At 41.6% G+C, this 18,051-nt stretch overlaps 1 protein-coding gene across 1 annotated transcript; it reads right to left on the bottom strand.

Annotated features, from left to right (window-relative positions):
- Window positions 1–1,056: 1,056 nt before the first annotated feature.
- LOC148027367 (uncharacterized) lies at window positions 1,057–3,475 on the bottom strand. Its single transcript, XM_087691935.1, has 2 exons — window positions 1,484–3,475; window positions 1,057–1,291 (listed from the first exon to the last, which is right to left on the bottom strand). Exon 1 carries the CDS (start codon window positions 3,060–3,062, stop codon window positions 1,530–1,532), a length of 1,533 nt encoding a protein of 510 aa, XP_087548061.1. The 5' UTR covers window positions 3,063–3,475; the 3' UTR covers window positions 1,057–1,291; window positions 1,484–1,529.
- Between the last annotated feature and the right edge of the window lie 14,576 nt (window positions 3,476–18,051).

The raw sequence follows: 18,051 nt of genomic DNA, 5'->3' as shown, positions 1-18,051 counted from the left end.
ACTATCTAGATCGATAGAACACTGCATCTTTTGTAAAAAAGGAGATTGTAGCTTCCAGGTAAAGCACCCACTGGTGCACATATGAAGGGGCTTCAAATAATATTCCCATAGACCGACATTTAATGCCAAGAAAATGGCTGAAATAAAAACAAGCTCTTAGAAAATGTGGAGAATGTGGTTTTTAATATTAAAATCTAATGCCATTTTTGTTGTGATATGACAAAAGAACCTACAATGTGAGAAAGGCTACACAAAACTGGGCAGGGGATGGGAGATTTTCCAGAGGACTTGGAAGGATGTTCGGTGTGAAGACTACTTATATGGCTCAAATATTTAAATTGGGTGATTGGATGCAGACTCCAGAGTAGTACTTCACCGACGTACATATGCATGGCCCAACTTCCAAGAGAGCCAAGCTAGCTGGTAGCTGGCTGCTGGACACCCTCACGTGCCTGCACGGATGAGGCTCTCTGCAAATACTGTGAAGCACGGATGATGCAGGGCAGCATGGCCTCCAAATAGTTACAGCCATATGTATAATGACATTGTTATGACTCTCTCTCTCTCTCTCTCTCTCTCTCTCTCATCTGGAGGTGAAACAGGTCACATCATTGCAGACAGAGTACGCTTCTAGCATTTCATAGCCATATGCACATAATGGACCACAAATTGTGCCTTAATCTTCATATACATATGCCTAGAGACCAGAGCTTAGAAGCCAGTAAAGGCCAATCAACCAGCTTGTGCAAAATGTAACCAATCCATGGTAAAGTTGTAGCACAACAGAGAGATGCACAGCCAGTTATTTATATGCAGCACAGGAGTGTACAGTACCCTTCATACAGCAATGCAATGGGGGCATGGCAGCAGTCTCAGTCTTTGTGGATTTCGAGTACATATGGTGGGGGGTGATACGGACCAGTCGCTAAGCATACAAAGGAGACACCATAACACGGCTGCATTTGTATAAACATGGGCCACCTTGCCCAGCGAGAACTCATAGCAAAACACAGACAGGCTCCATGCAAGAACACCAATAAGCTTAATCACATTCTCCGAGAGTAGTGAGTGTACATCCTTATGTTTACACTGAGTTCTGAATCGGATAAGACAAGTATGGGCCTGTGATCCACATGGAAAATTTCTCACAATGGCAATATGAGACTTACATTGGGGGGCGGTCCACCCAATATACTTGATCAACGCTTGTTCTGGTAGAGCAGATATGGGACGTTGCTCCCTCATTAACCTGTCCTGAACATGAATGACCTAATGCATGTATCATGTGGCCCTGTGCAAAAACAGCCAATCTGCTTGATTAGCATAAGAATAGACAGTTGTGGAAGAAAATCTGTACCCCATACTAAGTAAAGCAGAAGAAATTGGGGACTGAAATTGAGCTCTCTTCACAGAAGGCTGTGTGCCCCCCCCCCCCCCCCTTCCCCAATTCACAAGATCACACTGCAAGAGAGTAGACCCTTACTCTTTGCATTGTACACGAGACAATGAGGATTGTATCACCATTGACATTACAAATCTCTTGGGCTGCAGACAGGTGATTCAGGAAAGAGGTTCAGTAGAGTTGGACTGGGCTTCTCCACAGGCCGCGGGCCGGGATGTACATAGAAGCTGTCCTTGAGGAGGATGTTGTTGTGATTGTTGTTGTTGTTGTTGTTGTTGGCAGCGTGAGCAAGTGCTGAAGCAGGGGAAGCACACCTTTGATCCACAATTACACAATCTCCATGTTCTGGTGCTGCATTCATGAGCTGGGGAGGTACTTGCCTAGGGGACACCACCACCACAGAGCTCCCCTGGCTGGTGGTATTGTTGCTACTGCTGGCAGTAGGAGTGGTTGCTGTGCAGAACTTCTCGAAGTCCGATGCAAGTGGCGTCACTGGACTGGGGACCAAGGGGGGCAGCTCTGCGTATGCGGTCGAGAGCTTCTCCAGGCTCCTCATTGCCTTCCTTCTCTCATGGAGCTTCAGGGGAGCTTTCCTCAATCCCAATTCAGCTTGTGTCTTGGTTTGGTCCACCTTGCTATTAGCTATGGTGTACCCAGTTGGTGCTTCATTGTTGTTGTGACAGCTGGGAGTGTTGCTGTTGCTGTTGCATCCCCTGTTCACTAGCCTGGCAGGAAGAGTCACCGGAAGCAGATCTTGATCGCCGCTCGAGGCACCAGTCAACTGGCGTACTACATCCCGGAAGTTAGAAGAATGAGTGTGCACAATGGTTCCCCTGTCTGTTTGAGAGACAGAGATGGCTGGTTGAGGGGTAATTAGGGCCCCGCCATTATCATGAGACTGTGGCTTCCTAGAGTCGGAAGAAGGAGCTGCAGTACCAGCCTGTGAATTATTGTTAACCGATGTCGATAAGGCGCCGGACTTCACGATACCATGTTCCTTGGTGTCTCTCTCTGCACTGCAATTGACACTGGAGGTAGAGGTTGCCCTGCTGGTGGAAGGAGAAGAAGGGGGAGAGTCCACTACATGAACTACTTCTCGAGCAGGGGTACTGAAATTCTTCTGCTGATGATGATGATGGAACAGAGCCTGTGGAGAATTGAGAGGGGAAAGGGGAGCTCTTCTTGTTGACTCGGCAGCATGGTACTGGTTTGATGATGGGGTTGTCATGATGTGCATGGGGAAGGAGGAAGCAGAAGAGAGAGGGAGCAGGCTGGGTACTGCAGGATTAGATCTAGAGCTGAAGGCAACGGGGTCCAGAGAGGAATTGACGAGGAAGCTGGCTTGTTGGTTGATGGTGGAGGCAGGGGGTACTACTGCAGCAGCAGCAGCAACAGCAGCAGGGGGCAGGCAGAGCATGGCAGAAGGGGCAGAAGCAGAGGGCAGGGCAAGCTGAGGATTGAACCTAGAAGGGGAAGGGGAAGCGGCAGAAGAAGAAGGGAGGGCAACAGAAGCAGAGGCAGAAGCAGGGGCAGGCAACACTGCAGCAGGTGAAGAGAAGCCTACAAATTCTAACACTGCATAGGTAGGCACACTGCTGTCAGGCAAGCTCAGAGGAACATAAATCCTGGGGCCTGCCCTGTCCATGGTGTTGTTGCTCATGCTCTGATGATGATGATGATGATGATGGTGTTGCTGTTGTTGTTGCAATTCCAGCTTCCTCTTCAACTGTTTGCTCTTCTGCTCTGATTCTTCTTCTTACACACTATGTGGTCCTCTTGTCAGAGAGCTTGCAAAGGAGCGTGATGCAAAGCAGCAGCAACAGCAGCGAAGGGTCCCATTGGGAACTAAGGAATTATCCCTACAAAAGAGAGGCAAAGTGCAGAGAATGAAGGGGAAACCAACCAGGAAAACTGGAAGCCAAGAGGCCCCCCCCCTTAACACACGCAACTCCATTATACTCCATGGAGGTAGTGGGAAAAATTGGAGAGAGAGAGAGAGAGAGAGAGAGAGGGGGGGTTATCTATACGGGGGTGGCTTCATTAAGCCACCTTCAATGAAGCAACGGTATCCTTCCCCCCCTCTCGTCCTCACGAGTCGCTCCCCCCTCCCCCCCGAGCCGCCCCCCGCCCCACTCTCTCTCTCTACCCATGGAGTGAGCTCATGACCGCTGCTGATCCAATACTGATCAGCACAGAGCAAGGAGAGGGACGTGAGAAGAAGAGATAGGCAATTGACTAATGGAAGACAAAGAGTACCATGAAGCTAAAAGGATGGTCAGAGTCTAGAGAGAGCTCTAGAGAGAGAGAGAGAGAGAGAGGGGGGGGGGGCAGCTCACCTACTGTTTGAAAGGAAAAGATGGGGGGTAAAGTGGCAATACCCAAGGAATAAATTACACTCCCCCAAGCGGTACTTTCCCCATTGCCCACAATGGACACCACCGATAAGACTTGGTTTATATTATTTCTACCTAGAAAATTTAATTTTCATATTGGAATATATATGTCTTTCACCTTAGAGTCCACATGCTCTACCACCAACATCATCATGTAGGTACCATTACTAAGCTGGCTCAGATTTATCATTCTCTATTTTGGCCAAGCCCCAAAAGATAGGGACTACCTATGCCTTTGAGTGAACCAAACACAAACACACAATCATTCATCAAGGCTCAAGGCATAAGAAGCCCTACACCCACTTGCCTCTTGCCTGCATCTTTTTATCACAAGTCTAGGGCATCCAAGCCTAGCATCCTCCATTTTCTTTCACACTCACTTTAGCATTCCATTTCATAATTTGGCAATCCCTTCAAAGCATCGCTTGCTTAAGCAACTTGCCCTATCACCTTTCGATTTTCCTACTCATTCTCTAGGGAGATGGGAGAACTTGGACAAGCTTCCTTGCCCACAATTGACCAAAAAGCCTAATGGGTGCAACATTCTTTATTGCAACATGCACATGAACCATGATGCTTGTCAAGCCCTTCCCCATGATGAACGCTTTTTTAAAGTTCCAAAGAAATTTGGCACATGTTCCGGAGTTTTCAAACTCTTCGAGTGGTGGACTAGACATTCAATAGATATTACAGGTGATTGTGGAACCTAAGATCTTCCAATACCAAAGTCAATTTGTGTATAGATTTCTATTCAAAAAGTTGTTGAACGAGTGGGAGCTTTAGGGGAACGAGAGAACCCACCCCCACCTTCTCACATGGGTACACACATAAAAGAAGGCATGAGAAAGTGAGCTTTATTGGAAAGGAATGCATTATGATGTCACTTTGTGGGTGGAAGATCGCAAAAGGTAAACTACCTCGTCGGTAAGAGGGATCTAATTGGATGTTATGAGCATCTAATTCTAAGGTGTATGGGATGGCCATTGCAAAATATTCCCAATTCCCAAAAGCTCCCATTGATTTCCTATGTGTCTCCCAAGGAGTCTCTGTTTCTAAATAGATGGGCAAAGCCTGCGGACTAAGATTCCCTAGAGTAATCAACTCCATTAGATAAAGGGAGGGAAAAGTAATGGTGATGGACTATCATGCTACAAAACACAATCAAAGAAGCTCTCCTATAACATGTTCCTTCTTTCAAACTCGAATTGTATGTGCCATATCGTGTGCTTCTATGTTTCAATGTTTTGGGTTGGGATGGTTTGGTGAAATCAATTCCGATGGATAATCTATCATAGTGTTTCCTTGAGAAAGAGTGTGACCTACGTGCTAATGTCGTGATTGTATGGGTAAAATTATGCACTTGTACGTATGTTTTTGCTAAGAATTCTTCATTACTCCATCTAGCCCTTTGTTCATTCAAGTTAACTTTACCTAATTGAGTTATGCCAAATGGATGAAAATCACCTCACACATTCTCTTGCATCTTCAAATTATGGTGAAAGAACATGGCCTTTGCAAGAAGTAGAGCAAGTATATTTTTTTGACAATATCTCTCGTTGCAACATGAAAAAAGGACCAAGTCATAGAGCTTGGAAGAAGGGCATATGATTTAAAACATCTAGTGTGCAAACAAGTATGCTCATATTCAAATTTGTTCTTTATTATTGTCCTTGAAATTGAATTTCCTAAACCATCTAGATTAGTCATTGCTTAGTCCTTATATTTTTGAACTCAAACATGCACAAGTTACAACAATTCTCCTTAATTTCAAATGTTAAAACTTTAGTTTAGTTCGACATCTTTGCCAATAATGTGAATGCTTTTATAAGTCTCAAAGGTTTAGTGGATCACCCTTAAAGTTAAGGGCGAATAAATAAGTTCTTAGGAATCATAGTCATGTAGAATTGGTATTTAGTCCTTACCATTTGAAAACAACGTGTACAATTGGTCCATTTTACTCTTAACTTTTGGAAGTCAACATTGGGAAACAGCATTACCAGCCGGAATTCTTTACGTATGTGCACCATGACTCGTCAGGAGGGCATCTGTTATGCCCTCTTCAAATTATAGAAATGATCCCTTCAAATTTCACATTTTTCTTTTTTGTTAAACCCCCATGAAATTTAAATATTAGAAATACTTACTTGAAACACTTAAGCATGCCTAATACAAGAAAGTAATAATGGCTTTTGCATCCCCCTTTAGCATCTATAATATGGCAAAGGACCTCACAAAATTACGTGTCATGCACATCAAAGAAACTTTTCATGGATTTCAAGGAAGCAAGTTTTGCTTTCTAAATATTATTTGAAATAAAGCTTGTGGATTATCGTGCTTGAAAAGGATTGTACTATCTTGTAATCTATGAATGGAAACTATGGAAAGTTATTGTTTTTGGTTTAACATAAGTTGTCATCTCCATACTACTATAAACCATCCTATTACCAAGATTGTCATTAATCTTACATGGCAATCATATGATGTACCAAACCTTTATTTTATGTTCATATTGTTAAACTAAACTTGTGAGACTTGCACACTAGGCCACCATGCAACCACCTCACTTCGCTTTGTGATGAAATTATTGTGACCAAAGCTGAGCTTTTGTGAAAGGATTCATTTTAAAGTTGTACACTCTTTGAGATGCGCCTCGCTAGACTTGATGCATTACCACTCATGGCACTAAGAAGAAAAATGGGCTTCATATACCCACTCATAACTTATGTGGTCAAAACTTATGTGGCATAATGATAAGCATTGTGGGAATTTCATGTTTTGCACAAACACACACACACACACACACACTCTCTCTCTCTCTCTCTCTCTCTCTCTCTCTCTCTCTCTCTCTCTCTCTCTCTCTCTCTCTCTCTCTCTCTCTCTCTCTCTCTCTCTCTCTCTCTCTCTCTCTCTCTCTCTCTCTCTCTCTCTCTCTCTCTCTCTCTCTCTCTCTCTCTCTCTCTCTCTCTCTCTCTCTCTCTCTCTCTCTCTCTCTCTCTCTCTCTCTCTCTCTCTCTCTCTCTCTCTCTAAATAGGTGACCTTAGTTTACTTAGAATCCAAAATTCACGTCGATTCTCGTGAAAACGGCCAAGACCTCCATTACAAAGTGGATTCAAGAGAGTTTCGGCAACAAATCTTGTGTTATTTGAAAGAATACCGAGGGGTGTTACCTAGAAAATCATCTCGATGGACCACCAAATCATGCCTCTAGAGATGTCTCAAAGCAGGCACATTGCATAACTAATGGCCCCATTCATATAAAGCAAGTCATTATGATTGGATAAGGATATGAACTTTATTGCTTACTTCATCTCAAGGCAAGAGACCACTCTTAGGATTTATGCATACATAAGGTTTTGTCATGTATGGCCATGCATTGTAAAAAACTTGAAACTTAATGCCTTGTACACAATTTTTGTTGGATCAGTAAATTATATGTGTGTCTATGTTGCATATTTGCGTATTCAATAGTTTTATTTTGAGTAATTTTAATTATTGTGTTTCTTTGATCACCACATGTAATAATTAACACACATGTTTGAGAAACTTTAATTGTTTAAATATGTGCATGCATCACACATTGTTATACATACACGTGCTATACATGATCATAGTGGATGTAACATAGGTGTATTTAACAATTTTAGGTTACATTGTCATGTAAAAAAGTAACATGCATCTACCTAATCATTTTAGGGTTGCAATAACTATACATACCACACATTTATACAATTGAGTTGCATTATGTTGTCACATGAGAACATACATTGTGCTATCATGGAAATAGTAAGACAAAGCAAAGTAGATTGTATTGAATGAATAAGATACAACATTCTAGCTAATAGTGAGTTATACAAAATATGTTTACAAAGACATGCAAACAGAGAAACCCAATGTTTCTTAAAAGAAAGAGAAAAGAAAACGAAAAGAAAAAAAGAAAAACTTTCTTTTTAATTAAAATAAGGAGAGAGAGAGAGAGAGAGAGAGAGAGAAAGAGAAAGACAGATACAAAGAGCAAAAAAGAAAGATGACGAGAGGGAGGAAGAGAGAGGGGGAACAGAGAAAGAGAATTATAGAGAGAGAAAATATAAAATTTAAGAGAGAGAGAGAGAGAGAGAAAGAAAAAAGGAAAAGAGGAGAGAGGGGGGATAGAGATAGAGAGAAGAAAATGAGAGAGAGAAAACAAGTAGAAGAAGAGAGAGAATTTGAACACAGAGAGAATTATAGAGAGAGGAAAGATAAAATTTAAAAGAAAGAGAAAAGAAAAGAAATTAAAGAGAGAAGAAAAAAAGGAAAAAAGAGGAGAGAGAAGGAAAGGAGAGGGGAGAGAGAGAGAGAGAGAATAATAATAATAATAATAATAAAGAGGAAAAGAGGAGAGAGAAGGAAAGGAGAGAAGAGGGGAGAGAGAGAGAGAATAAGAATAAGAATAAGAAAGAGGAAAAGAGAAAGAGAGATGAGGAAAAAGAGAATGAAAATTTCTTTTTAAAATTTAAATGTATTTTGAGAGAGAGAGGAAATGAGGGAGAAGGAGAGAGGGGGGAAGAGAGAGAGAGAGACAAAGAGAAGATAAAATTTAAAAGAGAGAGGAGAGAAGAAAAATATAAAATTTAGAAGGGAGAGAGGGAGACAAGAAAAAAAGGAAAATCGGGGAAAAGGGGAGAAGAAGAAAAGGGGGCACAGAGAGAGAGAAAGAGATAGGAAAAGAAGAGAGAGAATATAAATATAAAGAGAGAATTATATATAGGAAAAAGATAAAATTTGCATACTTTAAGAGAGAATGGAGGGGGGGAATTGTTAAGAAACATGGATCTAGAGCTAGTTAGCTATGGTGGACGCAAATCAAACACACGATACATTATCAAAATAAGAGATTGTAGCTCAAGTGAATTAGGTTCCAAGATAGATTAGCTTGGACTCATAAAGACAGTCTTGAGTAACTCAAAGTGATAGTTCTATTGCATTGAAATGAGTGTCAAGTACATGCCTTTATAGTTTTGTGGATAGTACAACTTTTTCTCTCTATGCTTATGGGATTTTAGACATCTACTCCTGGAGCATACATCATTGTCTCTCTCTCTCATACAAAGCCACTTATGGGCAAGCCTCTTTTGGGCACACATCCAGCCTCTATGGGCATTCATGTTAAGCATCATTTGCTATTCTCAACACCCCCCTCAAATGATGAGTCTCTACCCTTGCTGGCTTTTGCCCCCCCTACATGTAAACATGGACCAGGAGACTAGCTCTTTGGCAGCCTAGTCAAGTTAAGGCTTGAAACTTTACATCTTGGTAGGCTTTTTTACATTCATTATGGAAAGTAGATCCATTCAGGGAATTTAAGATCCTCTAAGGGATTTTTTATTTTTTTTGCAAAACATTTTGTTAGTTTTGTAGCAGCGGAGTATTTTATCTTCTTCGTTTCCTTCATGCTTCTTTGGCATTCTTTGATCTTCTTCTTGGTCTTTTGCTCCAATCTTCTAGCATTTTGGTCTTCATGGTGAAAGATTTCTTTGTCTTCAGTTGTGCTCTTTATCCCTTTTGTCGATGCATGATACATTCCTTTTGCTCCAATCTTCTTGACACGATCTTTGTGCTTTATAGGTACATGGCTTTCTCTTGACAAGCTTTCTTTGCCATACATAGGATTGGTCTTTGGCTTAGCATGGATGTTGCAATGTTTTTTGCATACAAGATGAACATATTTCTCTTTGGATATCTCTCGGATTTGGAGTACATGGCTTGACATGGCATTGTATAAGTAAATCATTTCGATTTTGGGATATGGGAAGGTCTTACCTAATAGCAGTGTCTAATCCCGATTACAAAAATGCTTCAGAGAAATTGAGAAGCACACAATTCGAGTGTCAAAAGACACTTGATGGTAAATATAAGGAAGTGGGAGATCACCTTAATCTCAATAAGGTTTGGAGAGGTAGATTGTGAAAGGGTTTTAGTGAAGTGGTTTGTACCTTAGTGATAAGTTTCTTTACCTTTTAATCTATCAGAGAGAATATCGAGCTGCTTCAGATGGCACTTTCGAATATAGCCACAGCAGGTCGTGTCCATATGCCCGCCAACAATAGGGTGCATAGCAGTGCTACCCTTGAGATGCACGGCATCTGGCAGAGTGCCATGGGTTACAACCATTACGCCCCTGATCAGACCAGAAAACAGCTTGGTGGTGATCGCACCTTGTTGGCCCCGACTTCCTCTGACGCCGAACAGAACACCTACGACATCTTCCAAGGTCTCCTTGCCCTTGCTCGCCTCACAGGCTCCAATGCAGAAGAGGCTCATGGCTCATGTAAGAAATAACGAGTGTTTAGAAATTAAAAAACTTCTACTCTCTTGCAGGCGACGAGCTGCTTTCTCTTCCTCTGGCACTTCTTTGAACCCTAAGCTAGCTATATGAACCTCTGATTCGATGTGCTTAGTATCACCCACAACTCTCTCTCTTTTCTTCTGCAACAATACTCTTGAGCCAAGAGTAGCTATTGGGTAGTGGAAGGATCTCCTATTTCTAATGAATGCACCAGACAAGCTTGAGTTCTTCTTGTAGTATCCTGCTTCCACCGTCGTCACCGTCCCTCGGATTAGGTCGTCTTCATGGATGCCTGATCATTTGACATCAAGCTCCATGATGTCGATGGACAAAGCTTTAGATATTGCATCCGAAAGCTTAATAAAGAGATCATGCCAGACATGTCTCGTGTTTTTGTAAACCCAAACAAGCTGGTGATAACCTTGAAGAAGGCGGAGACCGGTGTGGACTAGTCTGCACTCTATTACAAGGAGGATTTGTCAGAATAGGATGCGACTGAAGATGATGAGGCTCTGCAACTGAAACTTGACACCTTCTTCTTCTTTCTCTTCTCTGTCAAACCAAAAAACACACCCTGTCCTTTTCCTTCAAAGAAAAGCCCTTGCTTGCAATTGAAAGCAAGCCCTCAGCTTGGCCTTAAGCAGGCCCCTCTTCTTCTTCTTCCAAATGACAACTTCTTCTTTCTTGAGCTTCTTTACTGCATACACAACACTGGATGTTGGCTTGAAAATTTTGAAATAGAGACAGGCGTGTACAAGGAGAAGAACGAGATGAAAAGGGTTTAGACTATGCAAGGAAGAAGAGAATGTTAGGAAGCTATGCTCACTCGCTATCTAGTTCAGCCATGGCTCTGATACCATGTTAAGAAACATGGATCTAGAGCTAGTTAGCTATGGTGGACGCAAATCAAACACACGATACATTATCAAAATAAGAGATTGTAGCTCAAGTGAATTAGGTTCCAAGATAGATTAGCTTGGACTCATAAAGACAGTCTTGAGTAACTCAAAGTGATAGTTCTATTGCATTGAAATGAGTGTCAAGTACATGCCTTTATAGTTTTGTGGATAGTACAACTTTTTCTCTCTATGCTTATGGGATTTTAGACATCTACTCCTGGAGCATACATCATTGTCTCTCTCTCTCATACAAAGCCACTTATGGGCAAGCCTCTTTTGGGCACACATCCAGCCTCTATGGGCATTCATGTTAAGCATCATTTGCTATTCTCAACGAATGAAAGTGAAAGAAGAAAACGAAGAAAAAGAGAGAGGGAACATGTAGAGAAAATTATAGAGAGAGAAAAGATAAAATTTAAAAAGAGAGAGAGATTAAAAAATAAAGGAGAAAGAGAGAAGGAAAAGAGAGGAGAGAGAGAGAGAGAGAAGAAGAAGAAGAAAAGCGCAAATAGAAAAAAAGGAGAGAGAGAGAGAGAGAGAAAAGAAAAATTTTAAAAAGAGAATGAGAAAGAGAGAAGAAGAAGAAAAAAAGGGAAAAAGAGGAGAGGGAGAGAGAAGGAAAAGAGAGGAGAGGGGGGAGAATAAAATGAAAGAGAGAGAGAGAGAGAAGAAAAGCACGGAGAGAAAAGAGAGAGAGAGAGAGAGAACCAAGAGAAAAGAAAAAATAAACTAAAATAGAAGGCAAAGAAAGAGAGAGAGAAAGAATTAGACATAGGCAATTTGGGGGGGAGAGAGAGAGAGAGGAAAAAGAGGAGAGACAAAGATGAGAAATGGATTGTTGAGCGAAGTTGCCGTGCAATAGCACGGCAACTTGCTACTTCGAGGCAGCGAAGCTGCCGCGAAGCGGCCTAGCGTTCTGTGCATGCGAAGCGTGCACGGAACGCTAGTATATATGAAAAAACAATTGTTCTACTTTATGCTACTAAAAACATTGTTCAAAGTACACTCCAAGGCAAAGTATTTCATTTACGTGTCGAATAGGATTTGTAAACTACCATAGTTGCTCCCTAGGGAATTAAAGATGTTAAGAGATACCTTGGAGTTTCAAAACAAAACACATGTTAAAAGTTTAATGGTGAAGAAAAGTAATTGGAAGAACACTTGGATTAGCCCTTGTTGCAAAGAAATATTTGGCAAAAAGTTTGCATTGTAATATGATTTTATAAATAGAAAAGCATTTAATTTACATAACCAAAAGGATTTCATTACATCATGACTTACAAAATCGTAATACAAATGTACATAAAAGAGCAAAGCCTTGCGATAAAGCTTGCAAAAACTAGTTGTGCATGCCAAACTCACAAAGCAAAAAGTACAAATGTAAAGGAGATGCACTCTTAGGCTTATTTTTACTTTTTATTTTCCTCCCCCTTTGAGGATTTCTCCTTTTCTGGCAATGCAGCTTCTTCATCAGTTTCGTCAATGATTACAAGTCTCCTTACAGTAGGTGGATTCTTAAGTTGCTAAAAGAATTTGGTTTTCAATGGCACCCTATTTTCTGTAGACTTTAGAGGAGATGGATTAAGCTTCAAGGGAGAAGGTTTGGGCATTCCTTTCGTTTTGGAGGTTGTGGTTTTCTTCTTGATGGTTGATTTGCCCTTGCCCTTGCTTGTTCCCTCTACCCACCCTTTGGTAATTTTAGGTCAACGAGGGAAGTTGAGGTTGAATTGGGTAATCACTCTATCCAAAACCAACTCAATACACCTCTCCCTTATCCACCACAAATATGACTCAAGGTAATATTTACATTGTAGCAAAGCATACAAGTCATTTAAATAACCAATACATTTTTAATGATCAAGATAAAGATACAAAGGCTTACATTCGCTCCATCTATGTTCAATAACTTCATATCCACTATCCTACAAACATTTTACATCACTATCCATCCACAATATGTGTGTCACTCTACAAAGGCACCTCATGAACGAGAAACTTTAAAGTTTTGTCAGGTTCAACAATGTGTTCATACTTTGTGTCTAAGTAGGTGTAACAAGTCTAGTAGTATTGCTAATATAAAAACCTATAAGCAAAAATAGTAAATGACCAATCCACAACAAATATGGAAAACAAGGGATACCCATTCACAATACATTTTTGTTGGGACATGTGTCCCAAGAAAAGAATTCATAAATATCATCCTTTTGACAAGAATATGAATGTAGATCAAGCTTAGTGCCCTCCAAAGAAAGCAAAACATAATACTCATATGCAATGCATACCTTTTAGCATAAGGGAAACCGATGTGGTAGTTTGTGAGGCTATTGAAAGAATTGAAAGCCCTTGCAATATTTGATCCAAATTTTGAAAACAAGTCCACTAAGAGAGTGGATCAACAACAAATATACTCCTATAGACATCATTGCCTAGAGAAGCAATGTATGCCTTTGTGCAAAAAATAAAGAAACATAAGAGAATATGTTGGAAGCAACACAATCCTTAATAATTCATCAAAAACTAAGACACGTGTAAAACACCTTACCTAATGCAACAATATGCCATAGAATTGGACATTTGGATATATTTTTTCTCAAGAGTTCTCTTATCCTCAAGAGATATACTAAGATAGTCCTCCTTATTAGGAATAGGTGACACATTCACAATCATTTGGCCAAGCACTTTGCCCATGCTCTCATAGTTCACTAGGTCAAGTGCCTCGATCCTCCTCTTGCAAATTAGATCTTTAGTCTTAATAACCACATCCCCCTCTTGCTCCTAAACAATTTTTTTCTTAGCACTACAAACCTTTTTTAGTACTAGTGAGTTACATCCTAAACATTTGGTTCATGGTCTTTCCTTAAAAATTTTAGACGAATGTTCAAGATCTCATTGGCCTTGAAATTAGTGCTATAGGCAAGGTCTTGAAGACTTTGTCAAACTTGTATTTAAGTCTCCTTACCATACTAAAATCCTTGTTCATTAATGTGATCATGTATGCCTTCATGAAATCAATAATGAAATCCTTTGATGCCTCCTATAAACAAAGTATGGCTGAGAGCTACCACTTTTTATGAAGCCTATCAACTATGGCAACACTAGACAATCTATCAAAGATATCCTTAACAATAAACGTTACTTTTAGAATAAGATGATTGGTTGCCTTTTGAGCTTTCCTTACCTCTCTAAAGCATCCCTGCATGTAAAACCACATGGACTTCCATTTCATCTTTATTGGAGCATGTTTAAAACCTTGGTCAAATGGAATAGTAGAGAGCTTAGCTTGATCTAGATGATCTTGATGTAGAGAGAGAGAGAGAGAGAGAGAGAGAGAGAGAGAGAGAGAGAGAGAGAGAGAGAGAGAGAGAGAGAGAGAGAGAGAGAGAGAGAGAGAGAGAGAGAGAGGGATAGAAAGAAATGGGGGAGAGACACAAATACATAGAGGAAGAGAGGGGAAGAAGCAAGTAGGAGAGAGAGACAGACAGACAGAGAGCTCTAGAGAGAAGGGAGAAAGTGAGTATCAGGCAGAGAACAGAGTTGTTCAATCACAACTATTGTCAACAAGCTAAGGCAAAAAGGAGCGAAAGAGTAGGAACAAGTGATTGTGATGACACCCAAGAGGAGCACAACTAGAATTGAACACAAGAGGAATGCATGCAACTATTGTCAAGGCCAAGGCGAAAAGAAATAAAAGACTAGGAACAAAGGATTGTGATGGTACTCAAAAGGAGCACCATTAGAGTTGGACAAGAAGTCACAAGGACAACTAGAGTTCTCCCCATCATCACCAACATTTGTCTAAGTGCCATCAAATTCGATACATACTTTTATTATAATAAATTATTTTTGAAAGTCATAGAAATACATAGCTTAAATTTTGATTAATGTTTTCCTTAGGGGCTTGGGAAGCCAAAATAGCAAATGCGGCCACCTCAACAGGAGCCACTAGAGCTAGTCCACGAAGAAGGACGTGACTCTAAATCAGATCAATGAAAGAAAGAATGAGTGCAGGAACCAAGCCCCCTCCGTGGCCACAACAAGTACAGTCAAAAGAGAAAAGGGCTTCATACCAAGCCATGCATTCCTTGGTAAATCTCTTAGGTCCCCTCAAAATGTAACTACTATAGAGCATCAGGATGATGTCTAGCGTGCCCCTCCCAATGCATCTCCAAAAAACAAAAAAGAGCAAACAAACAAATACTCATACAAAGAAAAAGAAAATAAACAATGAGTTTTTCCATGTATATCAGAGTGCCACAAACGCTGCACCTGGGGGTCCTCAAGCTAGGCATGTCCAGTGACCTTGGTCGGCCGGCTTCATGCCTAACCCCCTAGCCCTTCCTGTCTCCCCACTTCACACTTTAGGCATGTCCGGTGACCTTAGTCGGTCGGCTTCATGCCTAACCCCCTAGCCCTTCCTATCCCCCCACTTCACACTTAGGGCACATCAAGAGCAGGACACACCTAGGGATTTTGTGCTCTCTTATGGTTAGATTTGTCTCCCTAAGTGACACCCACACCACCTCCCCTATACACAAACTAGGTCCTCAAGTGTGGAACAACACCATAAGCTTCCCTGAGGTTCTCGACCCAACTCCGAGTTTTACTAGCACAAACATTGAAGGAAATCAACAATGGCATCTACCTCAAGACACACCTAAGAACACGCCTAAGTGGGGGTGCATCTACCTCAGGACACACCTAGGTATACTCAACAATGGCAATCAACCACCACCAACATTGAAGGCCCCCACTACCCGATCAAATCTAATCTTGGCCTCTACAATCTAATCTTAGCGCCAATGAGTTCAATTATGCTACATTGTGTTGTCAAAAGCACAATTAATTTCTTAAGAAGCCTTCGAGTATACTTCTCCTCAACATCGACAATTTTTTCCACCCCATTGAACCCTCGCTTCATCCACACATTCCTACGAGGAACCTGACCAGCAGTCTTCTAACTACATAATATCTACATATGCACATGCACTCACATAATATCTGCACCACAATCTATACTCAATTTGGGTCCTTAAGTGCATGACATTACTTCAACCTGCCTCCCAAACTAATCAAACTACGTCTTGTGCACAATCAGAAGACTAGTACTACCCCCATGGAGAGACCACATATAAGAGGTTTTTCAACTGCAAGTATTGAAGACTCCAACGAAAGTACCATCAGCTCTTCATCAACACTCAACTTTGAATTCTTATCATTTATCATCTTGCAAGCCCACCAAAGAATCGTCACCCGCAAAATCCCCAAAATATCAACACCTGTGCCAACCCATGAGTGTAACTCTCAACAAAAGCAACCCTATCACCAAGCAATCAGGCCAACAAAGTACCACAAACCACCTTCATCGGCACCACCACCAAAACTCCTCCAAGGCAAACCACAGTAGTCCCTTCCACCTACGTCTTTGGTGCATGCCAAAGCCTGCTACCTACAACAACGAGTGCCATGGGACTGGCACTTGTGTAGGAGGGGGGTAATGTTAACCCTCAAACAAACAAGGTGAAAAATCTGAAAAATCTAAAGCAGGTGAAGGGGAGCTACAAGCTCTACCCCGAGACCTACGGACCACTTATTGCTCAAGTGTTTCGAATTGAGCGGCCATGGCTACCTCTCACATAGCCGACGCGCAATGCCTACCTTATGAGTGTAGTGAGCTTACCTTGATGCTCGATCAAGTACCCTCCTCTTTCTTGCACACCGGTAGCTCCACAATCCTTGAGGCAAGCTCAAGCAACCTCATCCCTCTCCCATGAGCTTCATCCTCCATAGCCACGCGCGAGACAAGAGAAGAGAAGAGAAGAGGGGAAGATGAAGAGAGAAGATGGAGAGCTTCTTCTCCAAGATCCCTCACTCTCACACAATCACTCCCTCACACTCTCTCAATCCCTCTCTCAAGCACAAGCAAGAAGGCAAGAAACAAAAGAATGATCTTCTCATTCACTTTTTGAACTTTATATACATGCCCTACTTTTCATGGGCGGTCATCCCCTTTTTTTACATGGCCGGCCATTAGCCTAGGCCCATTTCTCATTTCCCACCATTCTAGTCTATCCTATTCCCAACTAATACATACAATTTGCACAGGAGTGAGCCTAGCGCTCTCTTACAAGGATTCGGGAGCGCTTTCACACTTAATGGTGCGCTTTTTACTCTTTTACTTTCCTTGGGTGACTCTAACACTTCCTGAGGGTCATGCCCGTGCTTTTAATTTTTTCAAGGTCTGGTTACCGGTTAAGGCGCCTTTTTCTTCCTTTTGTCCTGTGTCTTTTGCTATTTTCTTTTTTCCATTTCCCGCTCCTATGTGCTGCAGTAAACATTACCCCCCTCCTAGCCAAGTGCCAGTCCCATGGCACTGTGGTGGGAAGTAGTGGGATAGATGATGTTGTTGCTAGGTGGAACTGGTGGGTAGATGACACTGATGCTTGTGAATGAGAAGTGATGGAGTTTTGATGACGATGACCAGGAGAGATTTCGGTGTGCTTTAGGCTCCATGAAGATACTCGGCATCTTTCACACTGTTGTGGCGCCCCTTATGTAGCCAGTCGTCTTTTGAGTATCCGAAACGCTTGAAGCAATAAGCAATCCCTTAGGAGGATGGTATTGGAGGGATTTATTCTGGAGAAACCCCCCGAACGCTATTTGCCTTGAAAATCTGTGGCCTTGGTTGAAGATCCTTGTCTTTGAGTAGAAGGTCTTCAGTTTTGAGTTGAAGGTCTTCAGGCTTGTGGAATCAATAAGCGATCCGTAGATCTTGAGGCGTTGGGCATGGATCATTCGACGATGAGGTTCCAAGATCTATGCCAATGGCAGATCCATCACTGGGTTTTCCTTCTACTTGATTTGGTTCAGTCATGGCAACCATCAGTAGACGGATGATTGGCAACATGAAATCTGTTGAGCCATTTAAACCTTCGCAGCGAAGCTCCTGAAGTTGCAGTAATGGAGTCATGTCCGACTCATGGAAAAATTCATTGTCATTGGAGGATGTAGTGGATAATCTTCTTCAGCCAAGCAGC

The sequence above is a fragment of the Lygodium microphyllum genome, chromosome 13 (assembly GCF_053477565.2).
Source record: "Lygodium microphyllum isolate KBCC chromosome 13, Lygodium_microphyllum_v1.1.10, whole genome shotgun sequence".
Classification (NCBI taxonomy): Eukaryota; Viridiplantae; Streptophyta; class Polypodiopsida; order Schizaeales; family Lygodiaceae; genus Lygodium; species Lygodium microphyllum.
Note: the sequence above shows the minus strand (reverse complement) of the source record. Positions and strands in the feature narration are given on the sequence as shown.

Excerpts from the sequence above, each read along its gene's own strand:
- LOC148027367 (XM_087691935.1), bottom strand. The coding sequence starts at position 3,062 with ATGAGCAACAACACCATGGACAGGGCAGGCCCCAGGATTTATGTTCCT.